This window comes from Meleagris gallopavo, chromosome 10 (genome assembly GCF_905368555.1).
Source record: "Meleagris gallopavo chromosome 10, MGAL_WU_HG_1.1, whole genome shotgun sequence".
Taxonomy (NCBI): Eukaryota; Metazoa; Chordata; class Aves; order Galliformes; family Phasianidae; genus Meleagris; species Meleagris gallopavo.
In genome coordinates, this window is record NC_139413.1 from 21008149 (window position 1) to 21026728 (window position 18580).

The 18580-nt window shown below is 43.5% G+C and overlaps 1 protein-coding gene across 1 annotated transcript; it reads left to right on the top strand.

The window, feature by feature from the left end:
* Window positions 1-394: 394 nt before the first annotated feature.
* Window positions 395-18578, top strand: RAD54L (RAD54 like). The gene is made up of 18 exons (XM_085232299.1): window positions 395-534; window positions 621-701; window positions 899-1018; window positions 1696-1756; window positions 3529-3664; window positions 4475-4544; window positions 6843-7131; window positions 7613-7737; window positions 9383-9533; window positions 11419-11545; window positions 13626-13700; window positions 14130-14260; window positions 14363-14473; window positions 14617-14740; window positions 15054-15132; window positions 15240-15419; window positions 16408-16571; window positions 17714-18578. The coding sequence occupies exons 1-18, from the start codon at window positions 532-534 to the stop codon at window positions 17913-17915; spliced, it is 2229 nt and encodes a 742-aa protein (XP_085088425.1). The 5' UTR covers window positions 395-531; the 3' UTR covers window positions 17916-18578.
* Window positions 18579-18580: the final 2 nt, after the last annotated feature.

Below are 18580 nucleotides of genomic sequence, written 5' to 3' on the forward strand. Positions count from 1 at the left end.
GCCAGAGGGGTTTTTTGTGTTTCTCATTAATGTGAGGCGTGGGGGAGTTTCCTGCACTATCCACCACTGAGTGGAGCCTGAGGAACTGGGCTGAAGAGTGTTTTTTGCTTTTCACAGTTCTGTTAAAAAAATAAATAAGAAATGTCTTATTTCAGGAAGTCTGGGATTTCTTGGGTGTGGCCAACGGGATAATTTAGCTGGATATCTTCGCGTGCTGTGGTTTTGCAGTTTGTAAACGCTTGTCCGATAAACCTCAGCGGGCATCAGCCACGATTCGGGTCGCTCTCAGGAATAACAAACTCTCAGCCTGACCCGCCGCGGCACCCAGAGCGAGTCGATTCGGTTCGATGCGCTCGGCGCTCGCTTACCCATGCCTGTTGCTCTGCCTGAGGGGCGGGGCGAGCGGGGCGGGGCGGAACGTCCCGCGCTTTTCGCGCCTTCGGAGCGGCGCGCGCGTCCCATCGCTCACCTTCCCACCCTCTTGGCCTTGTGCCGGCCGTTACCCCACCCCCCCGATCCCTCCGTGAGGCGATGGTGAGTGCGGGGCGGGCGGCGTTGGGGGCGGCTGAGTCCTCCGCTCTGCGCGCCCCTTCACGCGATGTGCTATGCCTTTCTTACAGCGCAGGAGCCTGGCCCCCAGTCAGCTGGCCAAGAGGAAGGCGGGCGGCGAGGAGGAGGACAGCGAGTGGCGGCCGCCGGCGGTGAGTGAGGGGATGCTGGGCGGTAGCGGAACAGGCTCGCCCATAGCTGCTGGGTGCTGCTGATTCTGCCCTTGGGTAGTTGAGGTGTGTGGTGCTCAGGGATGCTCAGCTGGCTCTGAGCTGCGGTTGGGCGCTCACTGACCGTGACAGCGATCTCGCCAGCTGCTCACAGGCTTTGCCTTGGTGCTGTTTTTCAGACTCAGAAGAGGCAGAAGGCCGGCAGTGAGGCGGAGAGCGGGGACTGCTACAGATCGCCGTTCCGGAAGCCATTGACCCAACTGACCAACAGGCCTCTTTGCCTGGACAGCAGCCAGCATGTGAGTGGGTATCACTGCCGGTTGTGAGTGAGCTACACGTGAAGCTTGTTCACCAGCATAATCCATATGCTTCCGGGGGCCTGTTTATTCCAGGTGTTATGGAGGGGTCACAGGTAGTTCTTTGGAAGGACTTTCACTTGCTCCTGCTGTTATGAAGGGAGTGTGGTGGGAGTCCTTAGGTGTTGACAGATGTGGGAAGCTCTCCACACAGATGGCTCAAGTACTGTCTATTTGTTTGCTGAGCTTTCAAAGAAGCCTGGAGAGGATGGAGATGAAGTTGTCTGAAATGGCATGTAGTGTACTTTAGAGCTAACCTACTCTTTTACAGGAGAGAATTGCCTGACTGAATTACTTAAGGTTAAGGAGAAAGTAACTGCGTTTAAAGAAGTGAATACTGTCAGTGGATTTAAGTAGATGGAGTTGCAAAAATAAATTTCATCCATTAGAAAACTTAAGCAAAAGCAGTTTTGGAAACTGGAGTAGGGACCAGGAGCGGTTCTGTTTTGTTATTTTCTTCCTTTTGCGCATAGAAAATAGTTGGGGTTGGCTGGAGCTTGAACAGTTTAAATAGAGGCACTAGGCAAAAATGAGTTCTTAAAATGCATTTTAGACTTGCTGTCTTGGACGATCTCTGACTTCCAACTTTTGAAGCATGTGCTTTCTCTCTGAATTCTTAGGAGGCTTTTATCCGCAGCATTTTGTCCAAACCCTTCAAAGTCCCCATTCCAAATTATAAAGGTAAGGTGATAAGGTTTAATAATTATCTGTGTTGTCTGACTCTGGGGAAACATGATGGTTTGGCCTGTCAAATGTACCTGTGGGGATTAGTGTTATTTTTTGGAGTGATGACATATGTTCCAGAAATTTGTTTGGATAATCCTACATTTCAGAACTGGTATTCCTGCAACTACGTGTTTGATGTAGCGCGAGAAGGTTGTGTGCCACATCACAAATATAGAAGCAAGATGAATTCTAAGCCACGGAAGAATATGATCTAAAAAATACTCAAACTGTGCTAACAGACTGAAGGCTAGCATGAAAAAGACAGTATGTGCCAGTTCTCTTTCTACTTTACTTGGTTTGTTGAGTCTCAAGGTGATCTTCAAAACAAGGGTAATTTTGAACTTCAAAGCCTCAGCTGGTTTTGAATCAGACAGCACATGATCCCAGAAACAAATGGGACTTTTCTTGTCTCCTTCCCTTCACCCTCCAGCTGAAAAACTGAAGGACAGGTCTGTTTTACTTAAACATTAGTCATAAAATATGTCTGTAGACGCATTCAGCAGTTGCTGAATATGAGACAGCTAGTCACAGAAGAGTTTGTTTGGCGTAGTTCTTATTTGATGGAGAAGTAGACTTGTCAGGAGACTGAAACAGAACTGTAACTGCAGAGGCTTCTTTTCGTGGCTGTTACTTTTCTCTCTTAACTGGGAGATGAGATTGTTTCGTTTACTTTCTTCATGTGGAGGCATTGTCCCAACCTGCAGTACACTGTTGTTTTGCAAGGAATTTCAGCAGGTGGCAGGGGATTAACTCTGCTCGATTTTTTTCCCAAGCAAAATCACTCCTGGGAGCATAGTTGTCTCCTAGGACTCAGATGAGTCTTTGAGCTCGGTTTTGACACTAGCAGTTTTTATACATGTTCTTTCTATGTTCATCTCCATTCCAAAACTGTGACATCAAAATATAACATCAGGAAGAGAGACTTGTCCTTATTTTCTTCTTTTCAGAGAAATTGGCTCCTATGCCAAACATCTGCTATTGCTCAGCAGAGAGCAAATAATTCTCTAGACATAATAATGGCAGTATGAGACTGACTATGATACTGTAGAACTCCATCACTTTTACAGGCCTCTTTCTGAGATTATACAAAAGATAGAATTCTTGCAAAGCCTTGGCTAGATGATCCAAAAAGAGGTTTTGACCCAGTATGTACAGTATACATGGAAATGTATTTATTGAGCTGAGCTGCCAAAGCGTATATCCTTGAACCTCGCTTGTCTTTCAAAAAAGTAAAACAGTCACTGGGAGTAGAACAAGTAGTGGGAGCAGCTGTGGTGCCTGAGGGTAGCTGAGGGGAACATTGTGCCTTGAATCTAGTATGGCATAGAATCCTTAGAGTTGGAAGGGAGCATTATAGGTTATCTAGTCCAACTCCCCTGCAGTGAACGGGGACACTTACAACTAGATCAAGCCCAGAGTGATCCATCACCCTGCAAGTTAGTGTATACTCTTGTATGCCAGCATTTCTGGCATCTGCTACACTGAGTTATTCCGAATTTACTGCATCCAACATGGTGGGCAGTGCCATTGCTCCATCTTTCTGCTCTTTCTTTCCTGCAGTAGAGCTGCAGTGTGTGCTGGCAACGCAGTTGCAATGGTTGCCTTCTCCACTTCAGTTCTGTATGCAGTTCATTCAGCATTTCTAAACTTAATCAGATGCTTCTGCAAATCTCTGCTTTCTTTCAGCAGGATGTTGTTCTTTGAGTTGTGCCTTTGTTTGCTTTCAGGGCCAACAGGCTTGCGGGCTCTGGGTATTAAACGGGCAGGGCTGAGGAGTCCTCTCCACGATCCTTTTGAGGAAGGAGCTCTGGTTCTGTACGAGCCCCCGCTGCTGAGTGCTCATGAGCAGCTGAAAATAGACAAGTGAGTCATTACCTGGCGCAAATGCTTCAGCTCTGACCTCCTTGTATGTGTATGTTTGTGTGCTTTTTTCCCCACATGTGTCTGAGCTGGGCTCTGAACATCAAGGGAAGCTTGATTCCAAGTATTCTGCCACTGAATTGTTTCAGATATGGTAATGATCAAAGGAAAGCATGTACCCATGCCAGATTGTTTGCTTTCTTCCACAGGCTGTTTGATCTTCCACTCATCAAAAATATAAACGTGATGCACAGAATAAGGATGCATACATGGATAAGCTGTTTAGGAAATCTTATGGATCAGTTTTAAGTCAGGATACATCAGCATCTAGAGACAGCCAGAGGGACATGACTGACAGTCAAATGCTAATCTGCCTAATGGTTTTTATTGTTAAATAGTTTCTTCTGTGCTGTCTTTTTTTTTTTTTTAACTGAAAAGGGCTATTAGCTGGATCTTAGGTGAAGGAGGTGTCCCTTGATTTACTCTCTTCATTAATGCAATTACACTAATGTTATTGAGACTAAGAAAATATTAGCTTTTTAAATATCTCTCTATAAGATGCTCTGCCCTTGTTTTAACCACAGCTTGGCTACTGGTTTCATTGACATTTCAGATTGTAAATCAGGCCTGTGTAACTCCACTCCAGAGCTGAATTAATCCTTTTTTCACTTTCACTGATAGTTGATTCTATTACTCCACAGAGAAGCCCTTAGAATAGCAGTGAGATTAAAAAAAACAAACAAAAACCTTTAACTAAGCATATGCTGGGCTGAGTACATTAATCATACTCTTTGTCTTTACTACCTCCTGCAGGGATAAAGTGCCTGTCCATGTTGTGGTGGATCCTGTCCTCAGTCGTGTTTTACGGCCTCATCAGAGAGAAGTAAGTTTTCTGCTGGAACACAACGCTATGGTTGGAAAACTTGGTGCATTTCAAAAAGTTGTGGTCCTCTGCTGGAATTGTAACCCAATAACTGTGAGGTCTGCATAGACTGTCTAACAGACTGGCATGTTGCAAATGTAAGGTGAAACATTTGTTCTAAACACAATCTTAGAGGCACGAATGCTGAAATATTGTGTCCTGTCCTAAGCTAGGGGTATGGTGGGAGTCTTACAACAGTCCCGTTTGTCCTTAAAAATGGAGGAATTTATAGTGGGCAAGAACTTTTTTCCTCTTGCCTCTGATCTAGCAGAGTCAGAGCATTCCCAGCCTACGCACAGTACTGCCCAATGCAGAAGTTTGTTCTCTGCAGGCTTGTAGGTCAGATCAGCTTATAGTGGAAATCTTGGAATTTGTGGGCATATGTGCACTGGTTGCATAGTTTTTTTTTAAAGGACGTTGGCTTGATTCTATGTCACCAGTGATGCCCTAGGAAATTACTAGATTGTGCAAAGAGATGGGATTTTACAAAGGGTTAAAAGTTCAGACTTTACTTGAAATCTGTAGTGGTAGCTCTTCTGACTGGAACACTGTGAAAGGTGATAGGATGTAGTTGCAGTAACTTTTCTTCTTGTGTTGGGCAGGGCAGATTGTCCAGCACTGTTTTGTTGATCACCAGAATCAGTTGAACTTGCAATGTCTGCCTTGATACGCAATAAAGTTCTCTGGTACCGTAGTTCCCAACATGGTATGAGGTGGTATCCTACTTCAATGTATTTTACTCAGAGATTACCTTTTAAAAACTGTAAGTGACCTATGTAGACTTGGAGTTTACCAGTGGAATTTGCTTAAAAGCATTTTCTGTCATAACATGTGGAACATCACAATACAGAAGCATCCACAAATGTCTAGTGTAGGTATCTGCAGAGTTTTAAGTTTATCACCAATGCAGTATGTAAGCCTAGGGGCAGCTCAGGTAAAAGCTGTTGTTGCTGATCTTTGAGCTAAACAGGTCAAGCTGTATGTATTGCTGTATGGGAGATCTTCAGATGGCACTTTAACAGCCTACAGCACTCTCCTGGTTTGTGCTTTTATCTCAGAGTTGATACTTAACCTGTGAGCCATTATAATCCTGGCCTCTGGCTACATAGCTGGAGGGACTCTGTTTTGTGTAAGATATTGCCTGCTGGCACTTTTGCCAAGTAATGATAGTTATGGTGGTGTCCTAGGCACGTTGTTTTTTGATAGCTAGATATCTGCAATAGCAGTCTCTGTTCTAGTCTGACTGATCAGTCTTTGCTTGCTGAGATTCCTGTGCTGTTTCGTTTTTTTTTTTCTGGTTGATGCTCTCAGACTGTTGTACGGCCTTGTTCTTTGTCATGTCACTGGGAGGTTACTGAACTAGATCCCCCAGCCAAATTCTTTTTTTTAGTTAGTAATATATTTGATAATTGTTCAGTTGGCTTAAATGAATGAGCCTAAAAAAGAAAGGAAATGACTTGGAAATTTAAGTGGTTTATCTTCTAGTCTTGTATAGTAGAACATAAAGGGTGTGTTCAGGCTGTATCTGTCACTCCTAGATTGGTTGACAGTATGGGGATCTTGTCCATTGCCAGGACAGTGCCCCAGGTTTTCTTTGGCTCTATCACCACATGATAGAACACCTTGCAGACTTTTTTCTACTTTCGTCTGTCTTGGTGATGTTGTCAGAGCCTAGCAACCAGGCTGAGCGCTTCCATCATGCGATGAGCAATAACCTCAGCCCTGTTTCTTCTCTGAAGTTAAATCTGGTTTGATCTTTGCGTCTCCAGGTGAGTCACAGTGGTTCTTTGCTTCTAGGTGGAAACAATGAAAGCTGCCGAGGGTGTTCTGGGGGTTAATCAAGGAGTAGAAGCAAGTTTGGACATTCCATTGGGTGTTTTTAAGATGCTTAACATGTTTGCACTGATTGACGCAGGTTAGCTAATGGCTTCAGCCTTAACTAGTTTAGTTAGGGTAGAAATTCCTGGGAATTTTAAGTCAGGAAACTAGTTACAACAGTGCAGTTAATACATAGTATGGTTTTGTATGTGTTTTGAAGTCATCACCAGCAGTGTTTTTCCAGAGCAGATGTGGCCATGTTTTAGCTGTGTCTCGGCTGATTTCCCTCTGTCTCATTAGAATGCATGTCTCTTGGGATGTGCTATACAAATTTGCTGTTTGTTGTAATATCAATCCTGTGCATCGCAGTAATAAAGCTCTAATGAAGTTGTCATTCAGTGAATGTCCCCATCCTGCTATAAGAGAACAATTTCTTGGCAGGGAGTGAAATTCCTCTGGGACTGCGTGACGAGCCGGCGTATTCCTGGGAGTCATGGCTGTATCATGGCAGATGAGATGGGGCTGGGCAAAACCCTGCAGTGCATCACTCTGATGTGGACACTTCTCCGGCAGAGTCCAGACTGCAAGCCTGAAATTGAGAAAGCCATGGTGGTGTCTCCCTCCAGCCTGGTGAGAAACTGGTACAACGAAGTAGAGAAATGGCTGGGGGGAAGGATTCAGCCACTGGCCATTGATGGAGGCTCCAAAGAAGAGATTGACCGAAAACTAGGTACAGAAATGTTTGCAAATGGTGTGGTTGGCTGGTTTAGAGCGAGACCTCGCATTGGAAGAAGCTTACAGCAGCTGAAGTGAATGTTTCCGAGTGGTTGTTAGAGCTCTGGAGGCTGACAAGACTGAAATTCTCTTTTCTAACATGTTTAGATCAGATCATTGCATTTTTGGTTAAAAGTTGCTCTTTTGGAATAATCCAAGTCCATTTGTGCCCTTAAGTTAGGGCAGTTCCTGTGTGTCATCTTTCTTCCAGACAGAAGCAGGAGTAGGAGTGGGCAGAGGTGGGAGGGAGATGGAAATGGGAGCAGCTGTGGGGAGTGGAGCATGGATATATTTGGAATCAGCTCTTTGTCAGCAACCAACAGCATTGAAACAAATGGAAAAGTTTTCCTGGATGTTTAAAAGTTGATTTTTACTGCAGAGTTTGGATCCTCTTCTGTTACTGTTTTCATCGTCCTTTTCCTACTTTCCACCCACAGTTGGCTTTATGAACCAACGCGGCCTGCGAGTGCCTTCACCTATCCTGATCATCTCCTATGAGACCTTCCGCCTTCATGCTGAGGCACTACAAAAGGGCACTGTTGGCCTGGTCATATGTGATGAGGTATGGTTAAATCTCTAAGGAGAATATATTCCTGATGTTTTCTTGAATTTCAGGCAGAAGTGGCCCAACTTTCTTAAAAGGCAGGGAGTGAGGATGGGGGTGTCAAGCAAGGTTTGCCTGTGGAGAACACCCATTCCAGTTTGAGAGGCTATGGGTACCCAGCTTATTGTTACTGGGTGAGCCTGAATGAGAAACTGTTCTCAAAAGCTGAAATAGGAAAAGAAATAATAAGAAAATGAAGTGGTGATAAGTATGGTCACATCTTAGGTCCCTGGAAGACTGGGGACACCTACACCTATCTTGCAGTGTAATATGTAGTGAAAAAATCACCTATCTGTGACAGAAAAAGCCCTTGCTCTGTTGGATCCTTGCTGATCTTTCTTGTTTCTCCAGCAGTCCTAGGGCATCTGTTCCCTTAGCATAGAGTGGTGAAAGTGGCCTGCTCTTTGGAGTCCCAAACTCAGGAGACTATCTGTGGTTGTAGGGGAGTTTGAAGGGTTCACCCATAGCAGGACTCTCTTCCCACAGTGTAGCATACTGCTTGGAGTGGAGGTAGGAGATCTGATTAGAAGGCCCTTTCTGCTACCTGTTCAAGGACTGACCTGGTTTGACTCCCTGCTCACTGACTGCTGGGATCTAGCTTTGCCTTGCCTGGTTTTCTAGTTAAGCTTTCACATCTGAACTTGAGATTTTCTTTTATCATTCTATATTTGTGATTATAGATAGTAAGAGACAGAGATATTCTTGAGGAGAAAAGCAAATAACCTATGCCTCCTTGCAATAACGTAGCTGGAGGCCTCAGCCAACTGTGTGTCCCCTGTGGCTCTTTAGATTTGTTAGAAAGTGGTGCCACCCAGCGGTTTGGTTCTTTATGTGCTGGTGTAGCACTGAGAGGGACTTGGACATCAGGAGTGTGATGGCTCCCATTCGCCATTTATGCTCCAAGTCTGTGGCTGTCTATACTTCTCAGTGCCCCTGGAACAGGACCAGCAGCTGGGGATGGTGAGAGCACAGGTCCTTGGCTCTGCATCTTCCCTATGTTTCAGCCTGTAATAAGCATCTCTTCACTTACACTTTGTCCTGCAGCATAAGAATAAGAGCTACTTTTTCCCAGGTTGTGTTTTGCAGCTCTTAATGGAGTTTTGTTTGTCTTCCTTTAGGAATCAGAGGTGTCAGTAGTCCCAAGTATTTATATATGTATCATCAATATAAGTGTCTTTGGAAAATAAAGCAAATTTTAAATATTCTTCTCTTACTTTTATTTGTTTCATTCTTGTGTGTGGGGTTGGTATTTTGTTTGTTGTCTTTGATTGGGAAACAATTCTTATAATTAGAACTTGTGATTGTCAATGTTTTCATGGCAGGTTCTTTTCCTTGGGTGTGACTCATATGTTCCTAGCCTGGGAAGCTTGTAATGGAAATGGTATTTCTCCTTACATAATTGCTCCAGATTTCCCACCAGTTTCTTACCTTTAAAGGAAGTCACAACACCTGAATACAGAAAAAACACTTATTCTACTATGAAGAAATGAAAAGCTCTGAGGTGTTTTGTCACAAATACAACATGTGTTGATGGTGGTCTCCAAGCTGCTTCCTATCAAGGCCACTGGATTTTTCAACTATGTTCTTTTTTTCTTTTTCAAAGGGACATAGACTGAAGAACTCTGAAAACCAAACATACCAAGCTCTCAACAGCTTAAATACACCTCGAAGAGTCCTTATCTCGGGTACTCCCATCCAGAATGACTTGCTTGAATATTTCAGCCTGGTGCATTTCGTTAATTCTGGCATCCTAGGTGAGAAAAATGAATGTGTGAGGCATGAGAAAGGGGGAAATTAATGGCAAAGCTTCCTCTGGTTATCAGTGCTAGTGAAAGGAGCAATCAAAAAATTAAAGAAAGGAAAAGCTGTGTACAGATTGGAGACTTAGTCTCCTTCAGAGAGGCCAGAAAGTCTAGGTCATAGTCTCCTGTTCCAGAGGCTGTACAGAATTGGAACTGTTTCAATTTAAAGTATGCATGTCAAACATGTTTTAAGAGTATTAATTATTAAGATAAGATGAACATGTGGTCTTGAGTACAGTGTGGTTGATCTCCTTACATAGCTGTACTGATCAGCCAAAATGTCTGGGGCCAGGAGTGTCTCTGATAATGTGCACTTTGAGGTACTGCAGGAGCTGCTGAGCAGGAAGATCTAGCTCAAAATAGTACCTCCCACAACAGCTACAGCCTATAGTAAATTTAGAAATCTAAGCCAGGTACAATTCCTTTGTAGGAGAGGCTCTGGGAAAAAGGGTTTTGACATGCTCCTTGCACTCTCTACAGAGGTAGCCTGGAAAATGTGCTTTTTCCTTCTCTCTCTGTTGTGTTCATTTGGATTAGGGATTTGAAGTGACTGGTGCAAGGTAGAACGGTGTATCTTAAGACAGAGCAAACAAAGCCCAAATCTTTGGCAGTCTGCCATCTGGCTCAAATATAATGAGAGAAATTTGAGGATGATGTATATAACTTGGAGTTAAGATTATACCAAGGGTTTTGTGTTTTGTGTTTGTATGATATGGCAGTTTGGTGATTTTATTTTTTGATAAGGGAGGCCTGTGAGTCTGGGGTTGAAAAGAACCTGGGAGAGGGACACTGATTAGTGTGAGTTTTCAGGGGAATTGGAGCTAGATGATCTTCAAGATCCCTTCCAACCCAAGCCATGCTATGATTCAGGATCAAACACCTTCTATAGTTGCTGGTAACTGACTAGAATATTCTGCCTCTTACTCCTAACTCTGTTTGTTTTTGAAAAGCAGAATGGCTTTTGCATTCTCTCCTACATCTTTGGGTTAGGAGCAGGTCTACTGCTTTCTGATGTGAAGCAGCTTGTCTTTGTCGAGAAGTAATTTTTCTGTCACAGACTGAGAATAAACTGATCTGTAAATCATTTATTTGCTGCATCTTGTCACCCACCTTTGTGTCAGACTTCGGAATCCTGTCAAAAAGGCTTCTCATTAATTCTAGTACATGTACAACTCTTGTTAAACACCTAGTCATCAGATTCTCAGCCTTAAACGCAGCATTTGGGCTGCGTTTCTCAAGGAAAGGGTGAGATGTGGTGGTACATGTTCTGCATTTTTCCTTGTCTTCAGGTTTTTTTTTCCTTTCTTATTTGATGTGACTTTTTTTTCTCTCGACCTGTGCTTTGGACACAGATTACCTTCCCTGTACTTGCAGTTCTTTCTCTGTGAGACGAGATTAAGAGCCATATGCATGTAGGGGTCACTTTTCTCTCTCTCAGCCCGTGACCAGTAATAAGCAACTGATTAGAGACTGTTTTGGAACAGGCACATAATTTCTGCACTGTTGCTGACAAGGATACAAATTCTGGGAGTAAAACTGTAACTGGAATGAAAGCAAAAATAGTACATGCCTGATAGAACTCGGGTTTAACTAAATTTTGTATGACCTTTGGCAGTGCAGCATTGTTAGAATTAAAAAATAATCTCCTGTTGTATAGATTTGCCAGCCTTGTTTAAATCTGGCTAGAAAGAAAACCAAATCCCACTGATGGGGCAAGAGTTTGTATTATCTGCTGGGCCTCTTGTTTATGGTTTGATAGCTGAGGCTGTGGGGATATTGATCGAAGGTTATTTGGTAGTAACTGTCACTTTCTCATTTTTCATTTCTGTTTGTGCAGGGACTGCACAGGAATTTAAAAGACATTTTGAATTGCCTATCTTGAAAGGCAGAGATGCAGACGCGAGTGAAGCTGAACGACAGAAAGGAGAAGAGAGGCTCAAAGAGCTGATCAGCATTGTGAACAGGTGAACTTCATCCCTCTTCTCTTTGCAGAGCTTTTGCATAAACCCTTGATGCATGAATGCCTTACAAAATGCAAGTTGTAGCTGTAACAAATATCTTGGTAGTTAACTCTGTTCAGCAAGCGATTATGCAAGTGTTTATTGCCGTAAGAAATCTACGTAGTATGTAGCTTTAGTCTGAAAAATAGCATATCGAAATGGCACAGTTAGTTGCAGTCACTCCCAAACAAACATGCTCAGATATGAATCATAATTTTACTCTTATGTTTGTTTTCTTTTGGTATCTAATAGTCAGGTAGCATTCTTTTATTTGTGTTAATTTAACTGCTGTGTGTAGACTGGGTTGGACTGCAGACTGCAGACCATCCAGTCCAGGTGTGAGTAGCAAAGGATGAGGAGTATTGCTCAGTTCACTGATGATAACCAGGTCACAAAAGAGTTCAGCTCATACTTTCACAGCTGTGTTGGCTTTGTAGGGCTAATGGGATTAGAGTACTAGCATCAGAAATGTGACTTCTGATCCCTAAGGAACACTTCTGTGAAGTAAAATGTCATCTGTTTTCTCTGATTTTTGATATTTCCTTAAATATATTTTGTTTTCCACATCTGCTGACAATCACTGACCCCAAAGAACTCTTACTAGAAACTTCTTTGAATTCTTAGCATTGCAGGTGTTATCATTTCTTTTTCTTTCTTTTTTTCTTTCTTTTTTTTTTTTAATTAAATCTGAGGTGTTGCAACCATCACAAATACAATACAGCAGTTCATAGTCATGGTAAATGGAATTTCACATTGAGTATAGCCTGTCTGTAGAGATAGCCATGACCTTGGCTCAGAGTAGCCTTCGAAACTCTTATGACAAAAATTAGTTTTGGAGAAGAGGTTATTCTTCTTTGAGGCACGTTATTTCCTTAGTTTATCAAAAAAGGATGTAAAAGTGTGTTCAGGAATGCTTGTACCTGTTGAGGTCTGTGTCCTTTTCTTTACTCTCCTACAGTCTTAGCAGACAAATAGAGAAGATGAATCACACTGGCAATATCAAGAGAATTGGCAGAAGCTAAGTAGGGCTTTCAAGTGAGACAGTGATCCGAAGATATGTGGTATCATAGGTGTGGGGCTGAAAGGCTCTGGATAAGGCACATAATCCATCTTGATGTATTGAAGTAGAGGATGTTAGACCTAAAGCATCTGTTTGAGTAATCCCCACAGAGCACTGGAGCCCTCACGAATGCTCGAGACACCTTTTCCAAAGCATCACTGTCTTTGTGCTTAGAAAATGCTCTTAATATGTAACCTAAATCTTCCTTACGGCTGCATAAGCCTGTGTCTTTTCATCCTACTGCTTATGTGTTTGAAGACCAGATTATTCCTTTCTGTAACAACCTTTGACAGATTTTGGGGCTGTCATATATCCCTGGTGTCTTCTGCGGATTTTGTATCCTCATGTTTTTGATGTCTCTTGGCAGAACTGGGTCTTTGCATCTTTTCTTATTTCGGATACTCTTTCCCTCCCCCCCCCAGTTCTTTTCATATTTTCTGATGTATGGTAGAACTATTCTGCAGGGCACCATTAGAACCCTAAAGGATGTGCCCTGAGCTCAAATCTTGGACCAGAATGAACCTATCTTGATAGAAGGTGACTGATAAGTTACTTGGGAATCTGACTGTTTATACTGTGTGCTGAGTGCATTGCGTGTGGTGGCTGAATCCTTTCCCTGTTTGCTGTCCATGCCACTGGTCTGGTGTTGCTCAGCAGTTGAGAATGCTGTTGGTAGTTTGAGGAAGGGCTGAATTTCTCTGCTGAGGAACTGGGCTTTGATAGCTGTGATCATTCTTTACCCCTCCAAATTTCATGAACAGCAGTTGGGAGCCTCACAGAGATGGCAGGCTATTCTGGTTTCTGTATAATGAGCTAATGTAGGTGCTTCGTGTGGATGGTGGGTGTCCAGCCTTTGCCATGTGTTTGATTATCACAGGCTTTTGGAGATTAGATGTCAAAACTTTGTGTTAAGCATGAATAACGTTGATTAAATGGAGTTTTTGATGTCATTTAAGCGTCTGATTTTCATTTCCCTCCTTGCAGGTGTTTAATCCGAAGAACTTCAGACATTCTCTCCAAATACCTGCCAGTGAAGATAGAGCAGGTGGTCTGCTGCAGGTACTGGAAAGCATGTGCCCTTGCCTGAGAGAGGGGAGGAGCAACTAAATAGCTGCAGAAAGCCCTGAATTCTATGCTTGTGGTGACCGTTTCCTTCTAGGAATGAGATTGTAACCATTAGCATTATGTTGCTTTTCCACTTGAAGCAGGGGGGGGCCAACTCAGAGCTGATGGTTTTGCCAAGTGACTGGCATGCTGTGTGCAGCTGTGGGGCAGCAGATTCCTGGGCTGTGCAGAGTGTCTGTGAACTTTTCTTCCAGCTCTGGGCTGAAATAACAACACTGTACCATCAGTCATGGAGGCGGTTTTTAGGTTATTTGGGATGTAGCTAAAAAAAAAATTGTGTGCTCAAGTTAAAAATGAAGCCACGGTATGGAGGAGGAAAGATGGTGTTGGTGGAGTGATTGCAGGGCTCTTACTCTTTTTCAGACTGACACCTTTGCAGGCTGAGCTGTACAAGAACTTCCTGAAGCAAGCCAAGCCAGTGGAGGAGCTGAAGGAGGGCAAGATCAATGTGTCATCTCTCTCTTCCATCACTTCCCTGAAGAAGCTCTGCAATCGTGAGTTGTTCCACTCGTGTAAAGGGTTCGGTTTTTATGCTGTTGGTGGATTTTTGGGTCTTCAGTGTGCACTCCACAGACTTTGAGTTGTTTGTTCTCCAGACCCTGCTCTTATTTATGATAAGTGTGTGGAAGAAGAAGAAGGTTTTATGGGAGCTCTGGATTTGTTCCCTGCTGGCTACAGTACCAAATCTGTGGAGCCCCAGCTTTCAGGTACTGTGGAGCTCAATAGTAGAGATGTTCTGCCTAATAAGTAATCATGAGAGTATGTTTATTGTACTGTTAAGTGATCCTTCCAAGGTCAGGAATTTGGGAACTTCTGTTCTAGCTTGCTTTCTTCTTTCCTTTTTATCTAGGAAAGATGCTGGTTTTGGACTACATCCTTGCTGTTACAAAAAGCACCAGTAACGACAAGGTGGTTTTAGTGTCTAACTACACTCAGACACTGGATCTATTTGAAAAGCTCTGCAGGAACAGAAGGTTTGTCTTTGGGCTTTATTTGTCTAATCTTGCAGGACTGTACTTGCAGCCTACACTGCAAAAGAAACTGGCTATTTTTAAAGTTTTTGTCAGCAGGAACTTCTGACCTGTAATGTACCTCAGATGTTCCTGAATTGGAACTAATATGGCTTGTGTTCTGGCTACTGAGATTACTTGGCAGAAAAGTTTTGGCCCCTATGCAAAAGCTCTTAAAGCTTTGTTGCAAGGCAGTTTGTGGAACATTTTTTCTCTTATGCGTAAGATGCTTTAAAGGTCAGAGCAGTCAAATTGCAGTAAGTGTTTTATATTCTAGGTATTTATATGTCCGGCTGGACGGCACCATGTCCATTAAGAAGAGAGCAAAGGTTGTGGAGCGATTTAACAGCCCCTCAGTAAGTAGAACCTAATAGATATGGGCAGTTTTCCTGCCTCTACTTGGAGTGTGAGTAAAAGTGTTAAATGCCTCTGTTGTTTAATCCAAGCCTGCCTTTCTCCACAGAGCCCCGAGTTTATCTTCATGTTAAGCAGCAAAGCAGGTGGTTGTGGTTTGAATTTGATTGGGGCTAACAGACTGGTTATGTTTGACCCAGACTGGAATCCAGCTAATGATGAACAGGCCATGGCTCGTGTGTGGCGGGATGGCCAGAAGAAGACCTGCTACATCTATCGACTGCTTTCAGTGAGTCTTTGTCCTCTCCTCCTCTGCATGGGGTTCTTGGTGCTAGCCCAGGCTGCAGCAGATGTAATTGGGACCAGAAGGGAGACAACCCTTTTGTGTCAGCAACCAAGACTGAGTGGAACTTGGTTGCTTCCTACCTTTAGATATATTGCCATGGAAAAACAATGAGATTTAAACTGGGAGGTCATTATTTCAGGCCTTGATTTCTAATAATGTTTGGCTTTTGAGAAATAGAAATGATAGAGACTTTCCAGATTACATATTTTTTTGAAATCATTAAGGTATCTGACTTCTTTAATTTTTGGGTTGTCTGATGCTGAAGTTGCTGCTTACCGATCTGGCTGTGGTCTGTTGTGGCTGGGCATATATCTGCTTAATAAAAAGTGACTACATTCCCAGTACTACAGAAGCTTTTGGAATGGGGCTACCAGTTAATGGGGAGATGCTTTGTAAGGAGAACAATGAAGATGACTAGTACTTTCAGAAAAGTACTAGTACTTTTCAGACTTGGGGATTGGAGATTCATGATCCTTGAGGTCCCTTCCAACCCTGGCCATTCTGTGATTTCAGGCTACTGCTGTAACAGTTTGTCAGGGAGTATCAGTAGTGATTACTGCTCAGAAATGTCTTTTATGTGCCTTTGTTTATCTTCCCCTTTCAGTTCCCTTTAACTTCATCTAGTTAAGGATGTCTTTTTTTCTTTAAACTTGTGATCCTTGATAAATTATGATTTCACTTTGACAAAACATCTATATCTCAGTTGGATCCACTGCTGTGGCCATAGTGAAAGACAAGAGAAGCAGTGTTGGGTTAGATCAGTAACAAAAAGGGAAATGGTAGGAGTGCAGCTAGTAGCACTTTCCTCTCATCTGTACTGGTCTGATAAGACACTCTGTGGTCCTGACTGCTGCTTGATCAGTGATGCTTTCCCAGCATAGTGTTCTGCACTGGTATCCCAACTATGCTTCATCTCTGACCTTTTCTGTAGACAGGGACCATAGAGGAGAAAATATTTCAACGCCAGACCCACAAGAAGGCACTCAGCAGCTGTGTGGTGGATGAAGAGCAGGATGTAGAGAGACACTTCTCGCTCGGGGAGCTCAAGGAGCTGTTTGCATTGAATGAGACCACCACCAGTGACACCCATGACAAGTGAGTATATGATACAGTAATGGCTGGAGTCAGCAGAGAACTCCAAGCTTGGTTTACCAATTCAGAGATTCTTTAGTTAGCAGGAGGAAGTTCAAGAGAGAGGGCCCCAAGTGTCTCTGCTTCTGAAGCTGTTAATCATCTGAAGATTAGCACTTCCTTGCTGTCTTCCTTTTTGTTGTGTTAGAAAAACTGCCCTGACTGAACAAGTGAGCAAGGCGTCTTGTTGACTGTTTGTGCTTGAAGGCTGTGAAATACTGCTGTTCATTAACAGCTCTGAGCAAATTTTCCTTTCAAGTTGGTAGAGTTCTTTGCCAGTACTGCTCCTGGTAGTGTGACTGGCTTCCGAACGCCAAGATGCTGAGCTACTTCTATGGCCAGGGCTATTCCATCTGCTAAGAACTGATGAGGCCAACTCAGGTACTTCTCTGGGGGCTGAAGTCCTAAGCTCTGTTGTTTGCCCTTCTGTGTTCCCCAGGCCCCAAAACCAGAAAGAGGACAGGGAGTGCAGGAAAACGTTTCGCTGAGAAGGTTACTAAGACTCTTAATTCAAGCAAGAAGTGACAAAGATTAGTTTTAAGCTGACTCAAATCTTAGGTCTGTACAGGTCTGTATGGCAACAAGCCTTGCTGGCAGGACTGCTTGGTGTTCCTTGTCTCCTTGTACAGCTGCTCAGCAGGGCATCTCCTAGACAGTCTGAGCACAACTCAGTGGCTGTGGCGGGAATTGGGATGGAGCAGTTTGGAGCATGGCGTTCTCCTTTGAGCTCAGCAAGCCTGACACAGTGCTGAGGATGTTTGTGTTAGCAGTGGGGGCGATCACTCAAGATCTTCTCTAAACATTTCTCACTTTCAAGAGAAGTCATCTGAACTTATTTTGGGCCTTGCTGTCCTTTTCCTACTTTGCTAGAAGTTGTGGGGAACACCGTTAGAAACAAAACGGAGGTTTTCAAAATGTTTTTTTTCCCCCCTATCTGTCAGACATGCCAGAGAGTGGTTGTGTGTTTAAATAAAGCATGGTAACAATTCATCCTGCCTGAAAATCCAGTTAGTGGTGTAGGTGACAGGGAGAGTCAATCCAGATGTTATTGGGCTGTATTCTTAACACTTAAGCAGAGAAGAAACCTTGCACTGATTTTGTTCCAGGATCAAATGTCGTCGCTGTGTGAATGGCCACCAAGTACGGCCACCTCCTGAAGGGTCTGACTGCACCTCTGACCTCTCCCAGTGGAACCACTCTGCGGATAAGCGGGGCCTGCAGGACTCTGTGCTGAAGGCTGCATGGGATGCTGCTGTCACCTTCACTTTTCATCACCACTCCCATGAGGAGCAGCGAGGGATTCCCTAACAGGTTACTGTCCCCTGTGGGGGCGAGGGCAGGCTGCTGTGCAGTCTTTAATCCCTTTCGAGGAAAGGGGCAGTGGGTAGCAGAACAGTGCTGGATTTGTTGTGTGGCGATGGGGCAGCAGAACAGCATGGGTCCTGAGAGGCTGGAAGGCCCTTAGCATTGGTCAGTTTCTGCTGCAGCAGCAGTGAGTTCATCACTTTGTGTCTGCTGCTGTGTCTTACACCTGAGAAACAGCATACTGGGAATAACTAGAGCTTGTGTGCTTGATCAGATTCAGTGCTGGTTCTTGTGCTGTGCCTCCTACTCAGCAAAAAATCTGCCTTCAGGTTTATGATAAGCCTACAGTTTTAGAGCACTTGATATGCAGTCACATTTTTTATTGGTAGCTGTGACTTACAGCTTCATTTGAAAATGTGCAGGTTCCATTTCTGTCACAAAACGTGAACCTTAGTTTATTATTCAGGATCAAGAGAATCTGTGCCAAAAACATCCTCAGCTTTTATGTTAAGCATCTCACCTTAACACGTAGACAGTGGAAATCTTGGCTCCATTTTGGTCACTACATTTTTAAAACTACTTGCTGTATTATGGGTGGGATCCCCACATCTGGCAAAGTGTTTTAACTAAATCACATTAAAACCCAGTAATAAAATTCAAACTTCAGT